Source organism: Seriola lalandi, unplaced genomic scaffold, assembly GCF_002814215.2.
Source record: "Seriola lalandi dorsalis isolate HSWRI2012SDOR001 ecotype SW California unplaced genomic scaffold, Sedor1 jcf7180002054566, whole genome shotgun sequence".
Classification (NCBI taxonomy): domain Eukaryota; kingdom Metazoa; phylum Chordata; class Actinopteri; order Carangiformes; family Carangidae; genus Seriola; species Seriola lalandi.
The window spans coordinates 1,027,859-1,049,966 of record NW_019525119.1 but is presented as its reverse complement, the minus strand read 5'-3'; the positions used below and the strand labels follow the sequence as shown (position 1 = coordinate 1,049,966).

General features: G+C 39.7%; 1 protein-coding gene across 1 annotated transcript in view; it reads right to left on the bottom strand.

The window, feature by feature from the left end:
* The window catches only part of LOC111662585 (uncharacterized), a 69,255-nt gene extending 48,774 nt beyond the window's left edge, over positions 1-20,481 (bottom strand). Inside the window, exons 1-3 of the mRNA XM_023416486.2 lie at positions 20,179-20,481; positions 13,792-13,913; positions 9,312-9,359 (exon numbers count right to left, since the gene is read on the bottom strand). Of these exons, the coding sequence (XP_023272254.1) occupies positions 9,312-9,359; positions 13,792-13,913; positions 20,179-20,236 (228 nt within the window). The 5' untranslated portion in view covers positions 20,237-20,481. The remainder of the gene's footprint in view (positions 1-9,311; positions 9,360-13,791; positions 13,914-20,178) is intronic.
* Positions 20,482-22,108: the final 1,627 nt, after the last annotated feature.

Here is a 22,108-nt window from a genome sequence, read left to right as displayed (position 1 = left end):
GCTTATTTGAAGAGTGGATGAAAGGGAGTTCATTTGAAAAACTACAACAAAACCATTTGTTCCCACCAAAACAGCAGTCGCTGTATGACAAACGATGCTTTAGTCTTATGAATAATTCTCAAATTCTAAGCAATCAAGTTTTAAAGATATCGTAAATCCTGTTTAAATGGCCTTATTCATTACATGGCAGAGATGGGAGGGATACTAATAAAGCGTTACGTCTGAAATTGTCACCGACTTCATGCGTCGCTAGGAGATGTGCAGCACGGAGCTGATGTATGGTGCGACTGACTGTATGGTGATGGAAATGTCGCTGTGGCCTCGTTAGCATTCTGCTGTAACCCTCGGGCAGGGGTGTCAGATTCTGTCAAAATTTACAGCTTAGTTTGGAACCAAAAGATTCTGTGCATAATGGCTGTGGGGGCCCTTATAATGAAAATACTGATCCTCACTAGCAAGATCTGCTCTGAGGACAATGTTGATTAATGAACAGCTACATATGTGAAAGGTTAGCAGTGGTCAAAAGCAGCAAAAACTTGAAATTGAAATATCAGCCATTTGCTGCAGTTTCTGTTAGTTTTCTTGTATTATTTTAACTCACCGTCGTTGATAAGACAGCTAGGCTTTGGGCCTGCTGCTGAAGGATCAACTGCAGGTAGTCACACACTTTTCTAATGCCTACAAATCTTTACAATAAGGCCACTATTATATTGTCTCATACTGTCCAACTGTAAGTAGAAGACAAAACAAAAACAGCTCAGTCAATACAAACTGTGTCACTGTAAACTGATGCTGTGCCCCAAACATTATAAAAAACCCAAAGATATCAAGTGTATATAAAATGATGCACAGGATTTCTACAATACTTGATGGAAAGTAAAAACTGTACGTCTATTGTGATGCTGATAACCTGGGATGGAAATGATCCTGCACGTAGGGATTTATAGAGCTGTTTCTTGCCACTATACCACTATGAAAGTGGTATGAAAAGAAAAAGAAAAAGATTTTTATTTTGTTTCGCTGCTAATAAACCCCAATGTTACACAGACCTCATGTATTTGATGCGGTAAATTAAGTTAAGTTAAATGAACACAGGCTTTCAAATGTTCTTGCATGTGGTGCTCTCCCGTACTTCTTTAGACGCCTCATTCCTGGAGCACTCTGCTAAGAAGGGTAGAAAATGTGAATTACAACTAAGCTACTTAACCACAATGAATTAAGGCCGAACATTTGAAAATTTGATACCGAAATTACTGTCATTATGGTGCATTATGTCTGAGCATAATGATTGCTTTGGCACGGTTTGAAGACAAAGGCAGACTCTGGGGGGAAGTATAGTCAGAGGAAAAGTTGATTTCATGGCTGTTAATGATATGTGAACTTCAAACCTTAATTTTAGCAGCCATCATTTCCTGCCATCTCACAACTTGTCTTTTGTTAGCTACCTAAACAGTAATGCATCTGCAAATGATTTCTCTCTCTCTGGACAAAGAGTGAGCCATACCCACAGAGAGCTACTTGTCAGACAGAAAAATAGATCTTTTTTTTTAGGCTCATGCTTAATTTGTAGAGCACGCTTCAATGCACAACAAATAAGAGGGAACATACTGTACAGGAATGCATAGACTGTTTAAATCTTTCATCACTAATTGATGGTTTTTACAGCAGTAAACATCTTAAAACCATAAGCATCTTTTAGCAAAAGTAGGAATAGTAAGATCTACTGTCCTTCTGCAGAGCTCTCTTTGGCGTCTGCTGTGTTTTTGTGGGTACAAAGTTTGCACTAAACGTCTAAGGGTGTTGACAAAGAGATGAATTGCATACCAAGAGCAGGGACCACACAGTAACTGTGACCACGTTTTCCTAACAGCTGTATTATCGACCTACCAAAACAGACATGTGGAAAATGGGACAGACTTTGCCTCCAATTTTTGGGACGTTTCCTTGGTTGCAAACAGTGTGGAGACCAACTGGAGCTGTTATTAATTCTCCATCAGTTTCAGTTTGGCTGCCTGAAAGCCAATTAAAGGAGAACTTAATTGAATCAGCCTCAGTACCCTCCCGAACAGGAACTCAAATGAATTGTGCTTGGGGATGGATGGTTGGAAGGGAAAGGAGGCCATGGAGGTTAAATAAAGAGGGTAAAATTACGAAGAGTCCAAGGCTCAATCCCAGTTCCCGCCCATGGCCCTACCCCTCCATTTTGCACATAGGATATGATGTCCTGTTTCTTCTGGGGATCGAAGGGGTGATGGTCATCATGCCCTCAAAATGGCCATGCACACGGAGCATTTTCAGGTGCAGAATACAAATGGAGTATTAGAAGAAAATTCACCGGATAGTTTGCAAAACGAGTAATGAGTCGTGTCCAAGGAAAAGATTTCTCCTACTGTTTGTAGCTCTGTTCTGAAGGGCTACTACTGAAGGTTGAGGGGGTATTCTTTGCTGGGAATAAAGGTTGCATACTGATCCCGCAATGATGGAAATTAAATCTTGTTTGCAACATTATCCACCCAAACCAGATGCTGTTACTCTTCAGTCTAAACCAGACAGAAATTTCAGCCAAAATTTAGTTTAGAATTTGGATCAAACACTGCATTTAACCTGAGCTATTACAGTAGGGAAAAACAGGGTACTGTTTGAAAAGAAAACTGAAATTAAAGGTAATGTTTTCTATGAAATCAGTCCAGTGAGGTTCAAAACTCTGAGACCACTGCCCCATTTGAGTTTTGACAGTCTGTTCAGTCACCATGCTGGACCCATGAAAGAAAGAGTGAGGCAGCAAAGACACTACAGACGAGTGGAGGACTGTCAGGCTTGACTGCCTACCATTCGGCACACTCTGCCATCACCTATTGTGTTAAGGGTTGTCGAACTTGTGACAGCCCTAAAACTTAAAAGCATGATGGGTCCTTCCAAATTCTTAAAGTTGTAAAGAGACAGATGTCTTTAATCGCTAACGGTTGGCAATCAGCGCTATGTGGGCTTGTATCAGTGGTCGAAGGATATATAATTACGAGTGTGTCAGCAGCACACCATGAAAGCATGAAAACATGTCTCCTAGCAGACCTGGCTCTTAAACATTAGTCAACCATTGCCACTGGAAACATCCTCGCCGAGGCTTGAAGACGCTGTTTCCATAAACCGTCTTTTAAAAAGGGGAACTTATTCACAATAGCTGCAGTATAAATAGTTTATATTTCGTCGAACAAAAGGTTTACGCCAGTTCCACTTTAAAAAAAAAAAATGCCCAAAATTCTAAGAAATAGATAAAAAAAATAGAGAAATCAACAATATTTGAAGACGTATGAAGAGAAAACAACTTTCTGAGGTTGTGTGTCCATTGTTGAATCGAAATGGTTCCCTACTAAGCAACATACACACTTGTGCAAACTCAAACATTCAAACACATGTACTACCTCAAGGCCATGCTCCATTGTCCTGGGAAAGCCATGAGGAGGAATTCCTTTCATGTGTCATCTCCTGTCACAGTACTGTCCTGACAGAGGCTTAGTGACATGTGAGAGGCCTCGGCAGAATGTCCTGCTTTTAGTCAAATGAAGAGTCTGGCAGCTGCTGTATTCATCAAAATCAACGGATAATCTGCTTTCCATATAAAATCATGTGATGATTAACATTTTTTTTTTTTTCCAAAGAGGGGGATGGGAGTGTAAATGCTTGCACCTTTAAGGAGACACTTGAGAGACACGGGGCGGGGAGGGTTGGGAAATGGTGTCAGGAGATTTTAAGTTGCATGAACATGTGTGGAAACTAAGATTTCAGGTTACAGTGTTCCTCTGTCTGGACTGACTTCTTTTTTATGATTTGAACTGTCCGCTGTTCTCAAATCATCAGATTTTTTTTTTGTTAAAATCTTTTTCAAATCCTGTTAATTTATTTGAAGCCAAGAATTACAGTCAATCAAAACCAAAAACTATCCCATATCTAGAATAACAAATCTTATTTTGTTCTTAACAATAGAGTAACTAATTTATCATTTGATTTAAAACAACTAATTTACCCCTGAAGGAGTACAATCTGTCACTTATAATGACAGTAAAAAATATGCTCAAAACACTGGAAGAGACATGTTAAAGGTCAGTTTTAAGTTTGTTTGTAAATCAATGTCTAAAATATTATATAGAAATTGGATTTTCCACCACAAAAAAAGAGCATAAAATACAGTGACATTTTGTGTATTTTTGTACAGCAGTTACATGGTGAAAAATAGTGATATCCAATTGCATGTTGTGTTTGCTTTTTGTTGCTAAATTCCAGCCATTATGGCTCAGAAAACATAAAATCATATTTACTTTCCAAACTATAATTTCCTTGACACCTTAAGTATGAATTATATAATAAATTCAAACTGTGACAGCTATCCTGGAGACATCCTCTCACTGCTGTAGAGGGCTGCAACATACAAATACCAATAGCCTTTACTGTACATTTGGTGTAGTATAGTTTTTTTTTTTAATCTGACGTATTATGATCCACATCCTTCACCTCTCCTCGGCTTGGTACACCCATGTTCGGTCGTACATTACTTTGCTTTTACATTGTGTCTAAACACCAGCAAAGATGCAGTGACTCAGTTGTTAGGGACAAATTAGATGCAATATAGTTTTCAAAATCCTTTTCAAAAGACAGTGTGTTTAATATCATGCCTGCTGCATAATGAAAGTTTGAGGCTGTGCTCCCTCCAGGGTTTGGTTATACAAGAAAATCTGGGAGACACAGACATTTGTGTGTGTATCGTGTCTGCACTTTAAAAATTCCCTGAGTACATGCAGTTGGGGGCACCTATATGATACCTTACTTTAAAACTGTGAAATTGCAGTGTGGTAATTTTATACTGCATCACCACCTCAGAGACTACTCAGAATAACATTTTTGCTTGCAACAGAAATTCCAGTATTTATCGAAGATGCACTGATAAAACCACTTCTCCAAATGGTTCAGTCCTCGTCAACCTCTTTTTGGTTGCCATGGAAAATGACAAACTACCAGAGAAGTCACTGCACATAGAAAGTTAACTTAAAATGGGTTGACATGCTCTGCATCTTTGCTTTTAGTTTTCAACTTGAGCCTAATTTTCAACATATCACTTGCAATTTGACATTTCAGATATGCATTATAATTTAAAGCAATGAAACAATTCACATAAGAGTGCTCTCCTTTTGCCATACAATGTCACTGAAATTATGTTTGCTGTCATACAAAACTTGACCTGTGAGCTTGACCCATCACTACAGATCCAAGACACCCACATTAGCAGAACTTGTCATTTCCTTGTTCTACCGTATACTGCTAATCAAGCTCATTTTCTAATTTGCAGCATTAATTAATATTCAGGAATTCAGGAAATTACAATTAAAATGTACTACCAGACAACTACTGTAGATGTGAAGTAGCACAACACTGGCAACCTATTTCTTTTAATAACAGTTCTCTATTATACCAATATGGATCCTACAGTTATCAGGTGAGAAACCCCTCCTGGTACCAAGAAACACTATTTTTTATTAAGAGTGCATCATTAGACACATGGTCTGTCCTCCTGACCCCAGCTCTGTGTTGGACAAGGGCTAATCAGGGCCAAGGAAGGCAGCTGTGAATCTCTTCCTCCTTCACCACTCCCCACCAAAATCTTCTCCACCGGACTCCAATCAAAGGGAGCAGAGGCCATTAGGCAGCTCTGGACCTCCTTTTCTTTATAATTACACCCTCCTGGATTGACCGAGCACCAGCTAGCCCTTTGCTATTTGCGGTAATTAGTCCAGAATGTGAGCTGTCAACATGCAAAAATCGTGCCAGTAGGCCCACAATGCCACAGCCGCCCCCACAGTGTTCAACAACAAGCACCTAGCCTTGGCCACTGGAATGCATTAACTTTCGCCTCTCTTTTTTTTTCCCTCGGCGACTCATGTCAAATCCAGGTCCCTCAGAACAAAATCTTAATAATTAACTGGCAAATTTTAACATGATTGCTTGTGACACACCTACTCTGGTAATTATTGCTTTGAGGCCATGTGCTAATGAAATTAATGCATTCATTGCCCCAACAAATTAGCATAACTCATACAAATGGCCCACATTTGAGACCCCGTTGCAAAAAGGGAAAACAACATGCAAGAAAAAGCAGCATCAACAACAAGAACAAAACAAAAAGCTAGAAAATGAAATGACTTGAACATTGAACTGGAGACCGTATGATGAGCACTGTTTGCTCAAAGTCTTAATGGCTAAAGCCTCTTAATGTTAACCAAGGGTGATTGCAGTAATGCATTACAGAGAGATAGCAGTGCAGGACCAAATGATTATCACTATCATCATTACAGTCATTGCTGATCTACATATACATCTCTCTGTGGACAAATATTAAATGGCTGTGCCACTGCAGACATTAAAATGTTATTATACTGATGCATTAACTTACTGTAGAAGAGTTCATATCAATACAGTGGAAGCTTCCCAACAATCATTCTCTAAATGGCACAGCTGCCACTCGCAGCAATCACCAGTGCTGCCACTAACCCCTGTTCATGGCTGTTTGGTCTCACAGTGGGATGTCTCTCAAGACATTTACTGCTCGCCATTAATAATTGATGATGATGCCATCGGTATAATGGGTGAAGACAAGTGCAACAGTCAGTTGGAGATAGTGCAAAAGTACAAGAAATAACCACTCATAGGTACAAGAAGAGCAAGGATGGTTGGAACACCTAAAACATGTGTTTGCCTGCAGCCAAATACTGGCAGGGAAACAAAAAAATGAAAATGGCTTCCATTTAAAAAAAAAAAACACTGACTTACATTATTACAGTCAGGAGAGAGTCTGCAGGTTAGCATGACAGCTTCTGGTAGTGTTTCCGCAGCCTCTCTTGATATATCATGGCAACCTCATTTTGTATAGAAAATCAGTAAACTACAGCACAGAATCATTAAAGATTATCTAAGCTCTGAATCAATGCAGTGTATTTAATACATTATAACAATGCATGATGTTTTGGACCTAAAGGCCCCATATTTTACTTTTCCAGTGTTTTATTTGAAATGTTGATCCATAAGAAGATATATTTGTGATTTTAAGAACCAAACACCATCTCAGTCTAGTTTTATATCTCCTCTCTCAGGTTTCTCTCTGGAGCTCTAGAAACAGCTCAGTGAGCCAATCAGAGGAGAGGAGGTTCTGAGTGTCCAAATCCTGCAAGGAGGAACACTGGGTCCGGATGGGCTGGGCTTCAGGCATAGTCGCGAGCCGTGACTGCTTTGTTGTGACATCACAAAGTCCTGATCATCATCAAAGGTCCTGACAGCTCGTTTTAAGGCTCAGTTTATGAATACAGGCTGTGTGCATTTCTCTGTGGACTGAGCACTTTCATACTTTCACAGTATTAATATAGAACCCTGACCTGTTTTATAAAAGACATGGAAATCTACCTTTGTACATTATGGGACCTTTAATGCTGAACTGAAATTAAAATTACGTTTTGCTAATGAGAATAGAACCCAGAGAGTTTTGTTTTTAATTGTGGATCAAAATAGTAATTACTAAAAAGGAGAAATTTGAGTGTTTTTTATGCAATCACAACGCCCACATTAGTGTTCTCCAGAGGATGTGAATTTGTTGCAACAGCTGATGCTAGTTAAACTCCATACTAATGCAGGACCAAGGCAACACTGAGAGTGTGGGAACTGGCAATGACGCAGCAGGTGTTGAAATAATATGAATGAAAGCTAACATGACTTAATGCTAATGCTAGACAGCTAGGCTAAATAATGTACACTTTCCAAGAGGAAGCTAACTAGCCTAGCCTAGCTGACTAGCGGAAGCTAGGTTAACTAGTCAGAAAGTGTAAGCTAGCAAGCTAATAAGCTAATTATAGAGGGTAAATACCTACCACTGACTGAGCAGAATGCAAACTAAACAGCATGATGGGTCCTCCCAAATACTGGATGATGTAAAACCACAGATTACCGATGCTATGTGGGTTTGTATCAACTGTCAGAGGATATATGATTCTGATGTTCTCCAGTCAGTGCACACAACGAAAGCATGTCTCCTAGCAACCCTGGCTCTCAAATGTCAGTCAGCTGCTGCTAAGGGAAGCCCCCACCCCAATCTTAAAGGCTGCTTCAACAAATATGTCCAAATATGGTTTTATCTACTTTACAAAAATTAAATTATATTCACAATAATTATTGTTTATGTTTCCTTGTACAAAAACTGATAGGAAGTCAAATTTCATATTGACTTTAACCCCTAAAACAACATCATCATCACCCTTTTGGTAACAAACTCTAGCTTTATATAATATAGAGACATGCTGTCTTGTATAAAAGAAAACAACATCACACTCAAGATAAATTGTTCTTTGACCCCAAATGGAGACAAACACAAATTCCTAGATGAATAAAAACAATCAGTGGAGACTTCCCTCAGACTAAATGTGTGTGTGTGTGTGTGTGTGTGTGTGTGTGTGTGTGTGTGTGTGTGTGTGTGTGGGGGGGGTGTTTCATGTTTAAAATATCTTAAAATCCTGAAAGGTCGTTGTCAGAGTTACTGTGACATTTTCTTCCACAGAGTGGATCCCTCCTATACATACATACACCCAAGAGCAGAGCACAGCAAAGATCACATTTTCAACTCATCGCTGTCGTGCAAACAATGAATAAAACACTCAGTAGACAGCTTGTGATGCTTTGACCCACAGCGCAAGCATGAATACATACAACACATCAACAGTATACTTCCTAATCTGAGATGGTTAGTAATGCGGCCACCTTATCCAGCATGCAACCCCATCTGTGATGACACATCAGCTCCACCACTTCATACAAATAAACTCACAAACACCAGACACAATGTGTTGATGGAAAATTTGCATTAGGAATGTACCACAGGAAAGCGTGATTAATTTCTGCTCATGAAATGAATACAGATTTTGTCATTACATGGCTTGTATCCTTTGCCAAATATTGTAATGTTTCTCCCTCCTTTTTCACAGTGAGTGTTCTGCTGCAATAATAAGGAATAAAAGGCAGCTTACAGCTCATAAGCAACACAACTGCTGGCAAATCAGCTAAATCACAGAGCAAAACAAAGACCTGATTGCTCATTAGTATTATGGATCTGCTCTGTTTAAATCTGCTTTGTGAGATGCAGCCACTGTTTAATGACTTAAACGGTGTTTGTTTAAATGCTCGCTACCTACATTTCACACAGTAAGATTAAAAGAATGAGACATCATCAAATATCTCATTGAATTTTTATAATACCCCCTATCAAAACACACGAATACACTTACCTTGGCTTTGCAGATGATGCATCGCAGCCTGTCTTCACTCCCACATCCCTGTAAGGAAATTACATTTAAAGTAATTTAGTGACAGTGAACCATCAAAACAACTGATCTAAAGCTGAACTTAGTGCTAAATGATAACTATGGGGTTGTGTTTTGATCAATAAACTAATTATGTTTCTTAGATTGGAAAAACACAATTTAATTTTTTAACACAAAGGTGCATTGTGCATAATAATGCTAATTTAATTACAGTGTTACAAACATGTTAAACACACAGTGGCCCCGTGGTGCGAAGCATGACAACACTGGACAAAACACAATTTAAAAAATAAGAAACACAACCAGATTTTTGAAAACAAAACAAAACAGGGGGTAAAATTTAATTTCAGAAAACACAATAACACAACATTTACGGATCCGCAACAAAACAGATGACGCAAAATTTCAGAAGGCACGACAAAACAGAAACACAACAACATTTCACATTTCACGCGTTTTCAATTTTGTTTGTGTGTTCTGTGTAGTGCTGTTATCTTTTGCACCTCTGGGCCACCGTAGGTACTGCATGGTAAACATACATGACTGGATGTTGTTTTAGTGCATACACTAAATATACTGCACCACTTCACATGACAGAACAGCACTTGAAATAAAAATAACATGCTGGCAATAATCTTCAAGCTGGTGCTAACTAACTGAAGAACAAGAAAAGCATTTGTACAAACACTAAGTGCCAAATCCGCTGCTAATATGCATGGCATGTAGGAGCACATTTTGATCGATGTTAATGGCATATAATTATAGAACACCGCTATTAGGCAATGTGATTTTATAAAGAGGACCATTGCCCCTGGCACTGTGGCCTGATTGCTGTGAGTGTTGAACTAATGAATGTAAACCAAGTCTGTTTGCAATGATGAGAATTATCAACCCATGAGAGAGAGACAGGGTAATTGTGTGTGTGTGTGTGCGCGCGCGCAATTAAAGGGATGTATAGGCAAGCACACACAGTCAAGGGCATGCTTGCTGATATAAACACACAAACACACATATATATCACGAGAGAAACATAAACCCATCCTCTCATTATGTTCTTCATCTGTTCACATCTCGGTCAATGCTTCACTCTCTACTGAATATATGCTATGTTCAACTAGCATGTTGTTAGCATTTTCAGTGCTCCTCTTCTAACTTCTTTTCCTTCCTGTAACTACAATGGATTCTATTTCAGATGGATGGGATCCCAAATCCTGAAGGGCATTTTTTTTTTTTGCAGAATACCACTCCCATTAACTTCAATAGAGTGAAACCAGATGTATAAAAATGAAAAATTGTATTTATCTGTTGAGTTAGTGACTGTATACCATTACTTTCCAAAAGCCTGCGCCCGTGCTCTGTATTTTCTCAAGCCTGTTGTTGGATCGGGCAGTGAGACACACCAGGCCACACTCGGCTGGTGCGGTACGAGCCATACAGTCCTCCCATGCCCTTGTACTTTGTGCTGTGAGGGGTTTCACCCCTCTAGGAATGCACTCCCTATAATGAGGGTCAGGGGTCAAAGTGCTGCCGCGCCTTGAGGCTGGGATCTCCTAGGCACACTCAGTCACTGACTCTGTCCCTATATTTAAATCCTGCCTCAGGACATGTTTTTCAAAGGGCATCTCCTAACTAGTTCCTGGTTACTAATTAGTTTTCTGCAATGCTATTTGTCTTTGGGAACCTGAATGGGGAGGGATGGGAGGGGGCACAAATGAGGCGGTCTAAGAACAGATAGCGTATGGTTTGTCTCAGTGCAGATGATGATCATTCAGATAGTCCTCTGCTGCAAACACACTCAAGTCCTGTACGTATCAACAGTTATGGAAATTAATGCCAGCGCTGTTTTGTTGTGTTTGAATTCAGCCTGCCCTGTTGTTTAGTGACAACATCTGTGTCATACTGTTGTGGGTGAAATTAAATAAGGACTTGGAATTTGCCCTTTTTTTTTTTTGTTCAAGCTGCTTTTATGGGTGGTAACAGTGCATGCTATCACTCCCAGCTGGCTGGCTCTCTCTCACAAGTCAAATCATTATTGGATTACATTTTCTGGCTTCATAAAATGCGGTTAAGAGGCACTTTAGACATATGTGCATGACCTGCTTTCCAGAGATGGCTATCAGAGCAAAAGTGACAGGTCAATTGCTGATTTCTGTTCCGTAAAAGGGAAAGGGGCTCCCTACCCTGAGCACTCTAAAAGGTCGCACGCTGTCTCTCTCCCACTCTCTTTCTCTCTATCTGCTTCTCTCGCACACAAAAACTAAAGTAGTCTTGTAGCATCAGCGCACACTCACAGCAGAGAGCGAGGTTCACTGTGTGCGTGTGTGTGTCTGTCTCTGTATATAATTGTATAGTGGGAAGACAAACACTTAATGGAAGTGGCTCTTCACTCTGACATCTGGGTGGTACGGATGAAAGGTCTGCTGTAGCATGTTGTCTACCACTTGTGGAGCATCCACGTTCACAGGAGTGGATGGCACAACAGCAATATTTTCAGCAGCAGATGCGCGTTTATCTTGGATTAATATACAGTGATGATAACTCATTCATGTTTCATTGGAAACGTACAGCTGCTATAAAGTATATTCTGATGTTATTACTTAGAGTTGCACTCTATGTTTACTTCAGTTAGAGGCTGGCATTCAGAAGAACCATAAGTGCAGACATTGTATAGTCCAAAAGTGCATAAGTGACACAACCTGAAGCAATTTTCAGTTTATCTGCTCTTTGGCTCTCTAGTCAGAGCGGTTCTCCAGCGATTTAGTATTGAACTTCCATAAAGCTGGCATATTCGCAAGATAGAGATTTAAAATATACTAGTAAAAACTGCTGCAGCAGGTTCTGAGATATCCTGACCTTAAGTCTCTGGAAGGGATCAAGCTCCCCTAACACTAGAGCCTACATTTCCCATAATGCAACATGACGGTTTCTTTGTTAGACCCTCCTTGTCTGGTAAAGGCCCCTGTTTTCAAACTCCATGATTGCCAGTTTGCAACACTGGCTTTTGTGTTAATTAATTTGTCTCAAAGACCAAACCCAGATTAAACTGATGACATCACCAGGGTGGGTTTTTTTTTTCTGAGGTTTGACAAAGCTCCTCTAAAGACACAGATGATATTATACAACTGTTTTCTCAGGCTGAGTAGTACCTCACATGGCAAGTAAACTGACTATGTGTAAAATTGGTTAACTTTGCCTTTAATAGTTTTTTTTTGTTAAGTTGAACCACAGAAGAGATTAAAGATTAATCTTTTCTTTTCTTCTGTACGTTTGACTGACTGTATATGATATGGCTTCTGCAGACATGAAGCCACATGAGCATCAATGTGGAGTCATGTTTCTGGCAACCTGACAAGTCTCAGTGAAATATTAACTTTGCTTTTAACTTTGTTTTGGTCTCAACCAACTCCTGAGGGAAATGTCCTGCTCTTTAGCTGCTAAATACTTCACTATATTCACCAGCTGGTCATTAACTCTGTCAGCCTCCAAAACACCTCTTAGCTGTGGCTTAAACAAGGCCGACAGGAAAAGAGTAAAGGTATAAAGGTAGTGACTCTTTTCACGTCACACAGTCGTTTGATTCGTCATTCGTAGACAACAATTAGTTAGTGCAGCTTTAACTTTTGGCAAATCATATGATATGATACTCAGTGCTTACAGCCATTGCTTGTAGTATCATAATGTGACTGTTATGATGCCCTTTAAGGCAGCTGAACAGTGATTACATTATGTAAAAAAGAAAAGTGCATTCATGTATCGTCTGTCCGTACGGAGGAAGTTTGTTATGTGACAAATAAAATCTGCAGTTTAATTTACATTTCCATATGAACACACCTCCTCCTTTACTTTTGGCTTCTGCTTTTTATTTCTGGGGAAAATACTTGTGTATACAGGAGTGATTATATATTTTTACTATTATGGCAGCAGCAGCAGTTGCTGTGAATTAATGGTGGAAGAGTAATTAGCATGAGCAGCAATAAGCACCATGACGGCACATACAGAAATCCATAACTCCCACTGAAACATACATTTCATGAACTGAGAGAACTGTATTAGTGATCTTACAGATGTTAATGAGTTATTCTGCAGTACATTGACAGGTGTCGGGTGCATGATAGCTTTCTGGATTCCCGCCAGTCCACCACGAGGCACTTCTCACAGTTTCAGCCTCTGTGTTTCAACTGTGTAACGATGACGTGTTATCACTGCTAGCAACCCTCATTAAGACTAATTGGTATTGCCATTTGAAAGGTAGCTCAATACCTTGAGGCAAACAGCAACGTTTTGTCTCAATAAGGAACGATCACATGGCAAACACATTTATTCACCGTTCGAAATCCAACACAGACATCCCCCCCCCCTTCACATTTTGACAAATTGCTGATGAGGAAACAAAACGCTATAAATTCAAAATATCAAGGTTCCCTACATGGAAAGTCTTTCTTACCCTCTGGATCCATGTGGATAGACACACGTGATGGGCAAGTAAATTCTTGCAGTCGCAGAAATTCCTCAGTGGGTCATTGGCTTTAAGTTCAACATCCCTGCATATAAAGCACTCCGGTGTCTCTGCAGAAGAAGAGGAGAAGATAGAGGTTAGAAATGGTTTAGTGCTGATTTCACATCACATCAAAGGCTAAGCCCAGAGAGTCACATTAAGATTTGTTGTCAGTGAGGTAATAGTTAACTGACTCAGAATTTATTGTAGTATCATTGTATTTTCTTTAGAGGAAGAATATAAGTTATTTCCTATTACAGCGTTCAACCCACACGGCACAGCTCCCTCGAGCATTAGACTTTTATTTTGTTCCCAGTGGGAGCGTGGCAAAGTGAATCTGGGCTTTAAATGTAATTGTCACAGGTTGACATTCTTGACAAGACAATAAATACAACAGTGCAGATGATGTGAGACTGATAATGTGAAATAAAATTCAGGATCTATTCAGTTATTATTATTGCCTGACTGAATCATGTTCATTACTTGGTATGTTTCTGTTGATAACCCTGCCATTATTTGAGTTGTGTCCAATGTCGTGTGTCATTTTGTTACTTCAGAGCAAAATTATGTATTTTGTTCAGCAGAGATCTCAGAAATCATGAAATGAAGCAATTAGGAACTGTCTGAAGAATAAATTGGCAAACCTTTATCAAATCACCTGATGGCTTACATTGTAATTTTGAATTGTTCTTGGTAAGATAAATGCAATAAAGAAAAATACATCTATTATGACTCAAAGAGGTGATAAAGTAAACGCTGTCCTCCTGTGTCATCCACATAGCAATCATAAATGGGCCAATCTGTTTTATGGCTTTTATAATCTGGAGCGTTTGGCTATTTTAGTGGAAAGCATCTGACTCTGTCATTTAAATGTGCATTTGTGGACTGCGGTTTAAGTTTGACTTTACTACGATGCTTAGTTGTTCAGTGATAGCAGCACAAAGATACAATACTGGACTACAACTTCCATTGAGTAGTTTCATATCCAAAAGGCATGTAACAAACTACTACTACTCTCCAGTGATCTCCGATGGCATCATTTTCTGATGACAGACCTGTGACCACGTAAATGAAACAGAAAGAATTTGAATTATGATAAAGACGAGCTATAATATGTGACGTGAGAATTTGTAGTAGTAGTAAGAAAACAACAAAACATTAAAGCTGCATTAATAGATTGTTTTCCAACCACTATGAGGGCAGCACAGCGGGCTGTTGCTAAGGTAACACATTACCAAACAGTTGCCTGTCAACACGATTAGCGATGTTAGCATTCGGTTGGCTACCTGGAGAATATCCGCCATATTCACTCGCCTTTAACTCTGTTTTTGTCAAAAATATTAAATAGTGTAGCTTCAAGTGCCACATACCATCATGCCTTCCCAGTATGCATTGGGCCACAGGCAGGATACTTTCTTGGCATGTCATCAGTCTAACACGTAGATATGTTACTCACGCTAACATGACCATTTTAATGTCTTCATTTTCCACCATTTTTTTTTTGTTGGATATTTCAACATTTCTCTATAATTAGCACATACAATCCAAACAGGATTTTGTAAAATGTGTTAAGCCTAACTTGATGTAAAATTGTGTTTTGGCACTAGGGTGAAAAGAAGGATCAGGAGTCGTTAATTGTTAACGACAACACATTGGCCCAATTCCAATCTGGCCCCTCCACCAACCCACCCACCCACTCTCACTCCGTTCACGTGCTCGTGTGGAGGCTCCGCCAGATTAAGTGTCATTCCAAACCAATTACCCTTAAGTGGGAGTGGGTTATAAAGCGCTCCAACAACGAGTCCGCATCGATGCAGGCTTACAAACCACACTCGTAGAGAAGTGCAGCATCTCTTTAGAGTCCGGGGCGCAGGAAATGCAAGTGTTCCACGCAGTTACTTTCAAAGGATAAGTCATTAGTTGCCTCACCTCAAACAGACATTTCATGGACTATTTTTTTTTTTTTGGATGAAATTAGAGGTTACGTTCTAATTTGGAACAAACATGCCATTGTTTATCCAAGAATATGATGTATGTTTCTCTTTTATTTATTTGACTTGATTATAATTTCAGGAACTATGGAAAAAAAACAAGGATATAATTAGATTAAGATGGCAAACAAAAATGTTTAACAAAATAGAAATTCAGTCAGAGTTTTTATTACTAGTATATATGAGTAGTTTTTCATTTTCATTCCCCGTACACCTACATATCTGTTGATGCTGTGTATAAGATCTTGTTTTGGATAAATATATATTTAATTATACTTATAATATCCTTTCTGAAATATTTTGGGTAACGGTGAATTTCCTGTTGCCGTTGGAAAACGGTGAGGACGTCGGAAAGCTTGCTGGTGTATTTGTACCTGCCCCCTTAATTTAGAGACCCTCCACAGCTGCGAGTGCGACTCTGCAGAGAGTTACTCTCCATCACGGAGTGGGAGGGTGGAATGGGACTCGGCCATTGTTATGGTAGCATCAAAACTTACCACAGCTGCTTTGAACTTAAGTCAGTCAAACAGTAAAAATGATCTGTCCTGGTTCAAGTAGGAGTGGGCATAAAAGCTAAACAGTGGAAAACATCATGTGCTAGCTGCTAGCCGAAGGCTGGGGTTAGCCACGAGATCCTTTAATTGTGTTCCACTGTGCTGCAACCAGCATCTCAGCAAACTTCACCAATATCCTCAGTGATGATGCCCAAACTGGAGCTTTGACGCTAAATATTGGACAGTAGCTGGGAGCCAGATTCTGTTGGTTTCATCCCATAAAAACACAGTGAGGGCTAGCTGTCATGCGTGCACTCGCCTGAGTGGGGGATAAACTGCTGCCTCAGAAGCTCCCGTCTCTTTGGGGGTTCTCGTTGAAACGCATTGCTTCAGGTGTAAATCTATCTTGAGCTGAAAAATCTTTTAATCAGAGGGTTTGGTTTTTAATGTAACCCATCAGAATCTGTGTAAGCAGATTTTATTACTGACCAGGCATATATCTCTGCTTGCATTAATATCTCTGAGACAAGCTGTAAAACAGAGACACCAGATGAACTTTTTTTTCTCGACACTCATTTTGGTGAAGTTAAAAATCAGGAATTTTCAGATAAATGTGTGCTGTCTGGCTGCCATTTGCTTTACCACCCTGTTACTGCCCCCAACCACCTGGCCTAGAAATGGAAATCATTCAAGTGAGGCACTCCCCTTATACTAGTGTGTGTCAAAATTTCTATGTTTGCTTGCTTTTCCGTCTGCCTGTCTAACAATATATCAGATTTAGTTGGTTTTCACTCATTGTCAAAATAACTTTGTGTGTGTGGAGGAGTTTGAGGAAAATAATGAAGCCATGCGGAGACATACCTATAGACTATGACAGTCTAGCTAACAGGCTGTCTGTGTGTTTCAACAGCCTGACCGAAAATATTTCCAAAGTCACTGTGATGGCAGCTTCACCAATTATACCCAAAAGTCATTTTTAACATTTCATTCCTCCGAATCTGTACTGCTTTTACGGTCATTATGGCAAGCCCCAAGGCACTTCTGGAGCTAAATAACGGCTGCACCGCTGCTGTGAAAATAACTAGAAAACAACATTACAACAGAGATGTAAACATGCGGCATGTCAATCGTAGCCAAGCTGACAAGTCTGCATGATCTGTGACTCCCATAATTAACTGTCAGCGGTGTCAGTGTTCGGCAGCGTTTCACATGAAGGTGAGCGCTCGACTAACTGGCTGAAGTCACCCTCTCTACACGATTTAACAGCTAACAAAACTTCCTCTGTGCAGCAGCAGCTCCGGGCTGTGTTGTTTCCATACAGGGTGACGATGTACTAAAACAAAGTTTGTCAGTTGGAGACACTGATCTCCCGCTATCACAGAGGAGAATACCAACACCAACTCTGTCAAGAGCTCTGTTTATACTACTTGACTGTCTGAAAATGGCTTTCACTTTCACTGCTGCACAGTACCACTGCCGCAGATAATAAGGAACAAAATGATAAAAGGGTAGAAGCCATCATCTCAACAGAAGCAGTCAAACTGAGCAATGCTATTTGATGAGTTTGAAACACTGTACAGTATTTTATACAGTATGCCAATGAGGGAAAATGCCAGATTGGGATAATTTAATTGTCTGTTGCATTGCTAACGACCTCATTAACAAAAGAATGATGGGAAACCATGGTCTGGGCGAGGAACCGCCTGTGTGACAGCCATCTGGCTACAATGGGGGGTGGGGCTGGGTGGGGGTTGGGGGACTGGTAAACTAACACCACGGCCGTCACGACTTCCAAGCACAGGCCTAGAGCACCTCTAGATGGAAGCAGGGATTAGTGTTGTACACTATAATTCGCCTTTTATTTCTCTGTTTATAACCAAGTCACAAAATGAGATGACAGAGATGATGAGGACTGATATCACTGGATATTAGAGACATCTGCCCGGTGCTGAGGCGCACCTTTTCCCTGACCCAAAACTCTCTCAAAGCATAAAAACAAGTTTCTCTTCATCCACAACATTTCTCTTGATCTTTTAACTGATATGAAACAAAGAGGGAAAAACAAATAAAAGGACAACGGTTTACCTCCTGTGTCTGGCCCCATATTTATCAAGTGTCTCAGAATACAGAACACAGGCTGATCCTGTGTGTCCAAAACTCTGCAGGTTATTAAAAGATAGTTTAGACAAAACAAAAAGAAATCATCAGTTTTTGTGACTAAGACTTAGAAGAGAACATTCTCTCCACAAAAACTGAGGTCTTGGCAACCGTAATGGATAGGGGACAATACCCTTTGCAACAGTGATGATTTGGGTTTGTGTCGACCACAGTTAAAACAGACATGAATCAAACTTTGACAGCTCATATAGGGCATCAGATAATGCACAGATTCCTTCATTTCCACAAGCCACATTCATGCAAATGATCGGTTATTTACTGAAAACCACTATCTGTAATATTTGAGAGACATGTTCATATTTTTACAGTGTATTTCCCCAAGACATGGGGGCAACACGGAGATAACTAATATTTCCCCCAGCTGTGGCAGCACATAAGTTAAAGGAGCTGTCCATCAATTTAGCATTTCGCCTCCATACAGTCGGGGGACATCAGGAGACAGATTTCAAAAAACGTCAATGGTCAAAATCAAAGCAGCAGAGGCGGAGATAACCAGACTGTTAGGAACTGGTTTGGGTAAAGCTCCAATTACACAAGATCTTTTCATTTCCCTTAATATAACTCAAAAATTACATCATCATGACATCACCAGGGTTATTTTATTCAGACCTTTTCAGATCTCCCTCAGGAGCCACAGAAGATATTACATAGACTTTAGTGTTTTCACAGGCGGGGGATTGCTCTCTGTGACAAGTCAACTGAACTCGATGGGTAAAATCAGTGGAGTGGCCCTTTAACAAGTGTCAGTGAGAGCGGGACTGGAAGACAAGACGCTGTGTACTCCACGGAGAGAGGCTCCACAGCCCACAGAGGGTCTGCAACATCACTGCTGCGCATGCAATACTGCACATTATGTCTTACATGAAGCACTATTACAGATATTATAGAACAACGTGAGGACTGAGCTTAGTTACCTGCTGTTTTAAATTGTACATACTATAATGTATGTGCATGTTTACTTACAGCTTACAATGCAAATGGCTTATTGTTAAATATAAGATTACAAGATTCAAACTAGTTACTGAGCAGTTTATTAAATGGTTAAAACGTGGTACTGAGAATTAACAGGTATCTGAGTGTATTAGAGACCAGGATAGGTATAACACTAAGCATATTTAAAATTCAAAGATATGCCACCTTTGGTATTTAGTAAACTTTTGTACATGCCACAATTACTGTTAATATTTACTGTTTATTTTCTTTCATTTATTTGCATAAAGGCTAATTGTTTTGTTTTTTAATGTCTGCTTTCTGCAATGGTTGCATTTACTTCTTTTCAAACCTTTGCATTGAACTGCAGTGTGATATGATTCGATTGTTTTATGACAGGTAAACTTTTACAGTATGTTGTAAAACAGCAACGATCCTCTCCCTCCCAGGAGTAATCCTTCTCCTGCTGAGACTCAGTGTAGGATTTGTAAACAACTCTCAAAGGTCTACTCTGAGGTAGGAATGGTTTCAGTCGCAGTAACTTTCAACACAACTCCCTGGAGGGAGTGGAAGACGTTTGGCAGTTGCAGGCCCTGGTCTCAGTGCGGTAACATCTGGGTGCCAGAGACAGTGAACATGTCCAGATAAGAAAAAAATTTCTACTATTCACATATGAACAAATCGATTCCAACGTGTGATTTACAGCATCGTGAAATAGCAAGTCTCTAGGACAACATACTTACCTATGAATAAACTTCTGCATGATTCTGTTGAAGACAGTGGTTGGTACTCACTGCTCATGTTTCACTCTTTTGCTGTGGCTGAGAGACGACTTCTTCCACACACTACTGAGTGCTTCCAGATACCAGCAGTTTCCTTCACTTCCTGTTCACATTCCTCTGTTTTCTCTCGCACGAGTTACACAAACATTTAGAGACAAATTAACCTGTCAAAACTGAAATGCACAACTTTCTGTATTCTATCTGCGTTTCCTATTACTGTATTCTCTGTCAGCTGATCTCTCTCTGTTTCTGTTTGTGCGGAAGTTGTGAAAGTGAGCAGCCAATCACAGCTGCACTCTGGGGCACGTCAGAGCAGGAAGCCAAACAGTGAAAAAAACAAAAAAAACAAGAGAAGCTTGGCAGTGAGCTTTCGTGTATACTTCATCAAGACTGTCTAAAAATAGATGTTGTGGGTGAGAAAGTGACTATCACAACACACCACAGAGGAAGAGTTTTTTAAATTTCAGTAACATGAAAAATGGTTTAAAGCTGAAGAGGTAGCATGTGACGGAAAACACTACTTTCCTAAAAACAACGATGTGTTGCAACAAACCATCATGCTCGCTCACTACTGGGAAATGACTAACAGATTTTGGAATTTCCCCCCACACATCTTTCTGCACATCATTCGAGCACAAATATTGATTGAAAGTTCCCCAGCAACACTTGTGGCATTTATTTGATTCCCTACTAGTCTATGTTTCTGTCAGACCTGTCCTCTGTCTCACAACTAGGGCAAAAAAAACGACTTTTACGACCTGCAATCAATCAATTTATATAAATAAATCAACCAAAAATAAGCAGTGCTCAATCCTGTACTTTGTCTATACACCACAGCACTTTCAAGAGCAAAGTTACAATGTACTTTACAGTGAAATGCTTTTTTGAATTTTTTTTTATATTAGCTGTAGGTCATTAGCTAACACGAGCTAATTATAGCTCATCATATCTGCCCACGACAGCTGTCACTTCAGCCAGTAAAATTGACAGTCCTTGGCGTCCTAGGAGAAGCCAGCTTTTATTTATCTCTCGGTGAAATGAAACCTGCTGGTTCAAAAATATCTATGAATTTCAAGTTATCACTGTGAACTACGTACCTGTCTATCTAGCATTTGGTACCAAAACAATAGCAGTTGGTTTGTTTAGCTGCCTAATCCGACCCTGCTGTGTCTATTTTTGTCTCTTTCTATAGGGCTGTCATAAATTTGTTCAAAAATTGCTCCGCTTTGCTTTGTTATCAATAAATGAAATGTATCAAAGTTTCAGATTTTTGTATGAGGGAAATGTTTATATCATTGTCAGTGTGTGTGTTGGTTACATAGTCCTATAACTACTCTTTTTAAACCATGTGAATTTGCAGGTTTTTCCTTTATACAGATGTAAAATCTGAAGGTCCAAACCGTCTCTATCAAAGCACTCAGCTCCAAATAATAATAAAAAAAAAAAAATCTTGGAGAAGTTGTGTGGATGGAATAGGTCTATACTCTGCCTAATTAAATGGCACGTCTCCTACTATTCATGAAGAGCACTTATTAAAACAAGCATTCACATCCAATCCACTAGATAAATGACTTTACACCAAGTGCCATGAAGCCCATTAAATTGCTTCTTCAGAGATGGATCAGGTCCAAACACACAATCAAAGGATTTGACTGGGATTATCTCAGATTAGAAACACTCAGGGACAAATGAGGAGATGACAGGATATCATACATTGAAAGGATAAATTAGCAGTCACATACCAGACCAAATTTGTGATGGGTGTTAGGGAATAAAGAGCTGGGGGTGGGAGGGGGTGCTAAAAAGCGAGGAACAGCTCTTTGGTTTTTAGTAAGACCAATGATACATGGCCAATGTAAACCACAGTAAAAGCTTTTCCCTCTCCCTCTAA